Genomic DNA, 3,377 nt, shown 5'->3' on the forward strand with positions numbered 1-3,377 from the left:
GCATACAAGTTCAAATGTACATATAGGTATGTATATGTAAAGAAGGAGAAGATTCTAAAGAAATCCACAAAACTCTTTTCCTGCTGTTATCATCCCAGATGGTGGGATGGGGTATTTACTTTCATCTTCCTACTTTCCTGTATTTTTCAAATTTTATACAACTATCTTTTATGATTGGCACTTCTTCCAACTGCAGAAAGAGGACAAAGCAGGAGAGGTATCAAGTGGAGGTGCTCAGTGCAGAGGGTTTTTATACAATAGAAAAAGTTTTTAAAGAGAAAGAACTGCCTCTTCTGCTCTTGACTGGAGAGTGCAAGCATAGGATGCTCTTCTGCCTGAGTGGGATAGTTCTGAATGGGAAACGGATTAGATTTATCTGCTGAACTACAGGACCCTCTTCTCACCTTCACCTGTTAATGCTTTTCTTTTGAAGTTTCCAGTGCTGAGGGAAACTGGGCGTCTGAGCCCTTGGACTCCATGGGAGACTCATCGTTGGGCAGCAGCCCTGACGTGGAGCAGTGTGTTTTGGAATCCTCACCCAACCAGAGCCTCTCTGTGGGCTCTTTCCCCCATGAGGACAGCATTGACTGTGAGGACATCATACCCAGTGAAGAGCTGACTTCTGAGGGTCCCTCCTGCCACGTGCTGCCTCCTGTCCAAGGGGCATGGGGAACCGAAAGTGTAAATAAACCTGTGGAGAGACAAAATCCCATTCAGGAGAACCCAGAGAAGCCTGGCGAAGAAGCCATCCTTGGGGTCATGGACGCCTATCTGGACTCGCACCAGGAAGACTCAGGAGCTAATGGGACTCCCAAGGAAGACTCCCAGAGGATGGACGAGAGCCCACAGGAGAGCATAAACCAGCCCCTCTGGGACCTGGATGAGCTCATGAACGATCTGGAGGCATTTATGGAGAATCAGAAGGTTGACCAAGACCATGACTCTGAGCTGTCCGATTCTCCTCCGGAGGAGGATCTCCAGCCCTGCACCAGTGCCTCTCCCGATATGGATCAGGTCAGTGACCAAGAATCTGAAGCTTGTGAGGACTTGCCCAAGTGTGACCCACCAGAAAACAGAGACATGGACCAGTTCCCAGAAATGCCTCCTGAGCTTGAGGACGACGAAATTGTTGAGGTGAGCACCGAGCAGCCTCAATGCAGAGCAAGGGGTGGGTCAGGGAGGGGGATGCCAGGTGGGACAGCTCAGGGTCATTCTACCTGCTGTGAAGCAGGTAGACCCGAGTCTCTCAGCAGATGAGCAATGGGGGAAGGAGAAGAGCAAGGAAAGGAGCCAGGGAAGAGGTGTAGGGAAAGTGCCAAGGAGCACGGAGAGAAAGAGAGGGGAGGAACAAAGAGAAGGACTAAAGATAATACAAACGTGTGTGTGCGCGCGCTTGTGTGTGTGTGTGTGCGTGTGTGTGTGTGTATGCGTGTGTATGTGTGTGTGCTTAATGATTTATGTGTACAGAAACTTTGCGTTTACACTTGGCTATTTCTGTTAAAACAATAAATCAGTATCCATAAAGGAGTAAATATTGACTCCACTGCTCCTGGCGTGGCTTGTCCATCCCTCACCCTCTCTGTCTTGGCAGATGGAAAGCCAGGAGATCTGCCCTGCAGAGACCTCCTCAGTCTCCTCAGAGCCGCCCAAGGAGGAGGACGAGCCTTCAGAAGAAGAGAACACGTGCTGTCTGAACTTGAGCTTAGGCTTCAAGTGGCTCAGGGAGCGAGTGGGCTCTGCCCTAACAGGGAGAAATCGCCCTCGGAGGGCCAACAACAGCTCCATTCTGCTGTCAATAAAGAGAAGACATTTATTTGGAGGCAATAAAGTCCATCCTCAAGAATCCCTCTAGTTAGGACCCCCTGTCTACCCAGAATTCTAATCATTTTCATAGCTCCTTCTGTACAGTTACCATGGTTTTATGTTTCCCAATAAACACAACAAATGTTCTTGTTATCCATCCATGTCTTTCTCTTCTTCCATCATAACATCTGGGCCCAGGTTGAAAGTACATATGTTGTCTGGAAGACTGAAATTCATTCTCAGGACATTTTAGATAGTATTATGCTTCCTAAATACAAAGCATGGTTTTTTCTCTCTCCCTGTACCCCTTCTACTCTTTTTCCTCTCACTTGATCTATGATTTTTATCATTAACTCATACCTGCACTGTCAGAGGCAGCAAGACACCTGGGACCCCCACATGGCAGGATGGTACTGGTGGAACTTCTGGTCTTGAGCAAGTGGCAGTGCGCAGTGAGCCACTGGGAAGTTCACTTCAGTCAGTAGTGTTCAGACTCTCAGAAAGCAGTTCTGATGACCCTGGGGAATCAGACTGGTTCTGGCCTGTTATTCTAAAATGTTCTGACATGTTGATGGGCTCTAGCAAGTTGGCTGGCATAAGAGGCCCATGGAGGAAGATGCTAAGGGCTGGGGATGCTGCTGAACCTCCCTACGCCTGTCTTTCTTCATTCATGAGATATAGTGAATTATACCACAGACCTCAGAGGGTTTGGAGGAGAATGAATGTGATAAAGCAAGTACTCAGTAAATACTGTGACTGATGCTGGTGGTGGTCATGTCCCTGAGAATCTCCCAGGAAGACTTGATTCAAGCTGTATCCAAGAGAGAGATTTGGAGTCAACTCTCATTGAGTTATTTCCTGCACTTAAGCCATCTGACCAAAACTTTCAGCAGATCTTGATTGACCCGAATCCTCTCTCAATCTACTGCACTGTGTCCTCTGAAATTCCTTTGTGTCATTAAAATTGTCTCTACAGATCAACTTCTTTGAGGAAGCCTGGACACATCCTTCTTGCTGACTCTTCCTGTGTTGCCAGTTCACCTCCCATGGCCACCATCATCTTCCTCACTCATCCACAGGTTCCTGTAAAGGTCTTTCTTCTCAGGCTTGTACCCACAGTGACCTTTGGTGTTCATATTGTGAAAAACCTCTGAGTATTTAGTGTAAAAGGCCTTCCTTTCCTCAATTTCACTCTCCTTAACTCCTTCCTCTTTTCCACAGACAATGAGCACATAGAAACTTCACTAACTGAAAATATGCGCCCCCCCCCCACAAAAAAGTCTAGATCTCTAAGCTCAAAGGGCTCCTATTCAAGAGTTCAAGCCATGTAAACATGACCATAATTGGTTGTGGCTGAGAGTAGTCTGTAGCAGGTATATGGAAAGAGGCAGTAAAGAAAGAATAATTTAGCATGGGAGGGATGATTTTGAAAGTGTTCATCTAAAGTATCACAAAGTCCAGTTACAATGGTCTTTTTTCCTGCATTTTTGATTGTTACACAATTTTTATGTGTACAATTCAGATATATTGAGTATGTTCCTACCTCTGTATGTTTTAAAGCAATATATTAATAT

At 46.3% G+C, this 3,377-nt stretch overlaps 1 protein-coding gene across 1 annotated transcript; it reads left to right on the forward strand.

Annotated features, from left to right (window-relative positions):
* The first annotated feature begins 477 nt into the window (after nt 1-477).
* Nucleotides 478-2,957, forward strand: LOC144255008 (uncharacterized protein C12orf71 homolog). The gene is made up of 3 exons (XM_077799066.1): nt 478-1,134; nt 1,592-1,791; nt 2,780-2,957. The coding sequence occupies exons 1-3, from the start codon at nt 478-480 to the stop codon at nt 2,955-2,957; spliced, it is 1,035 nt and encodes a 344-aa protein (XP_077655192.1).
* Nucleotides 2,958-3,377: the final 420 nt, after the last annotated feature.

This window comes from Urocitellus parryii, chromosome 5 (assembly GCF_045843805.1).
Source record: "Urocitellus parryii isolate mUroPar1 chromosome 5, mUroPar1.hap1, whole genome shotgun sequence".
Lineage (NCBI taxonomy): Eukaryota > Metazoa > Chordata > Mammalia > Rodentia > Sciuridae > Urocitellus > Urocitellus parryii.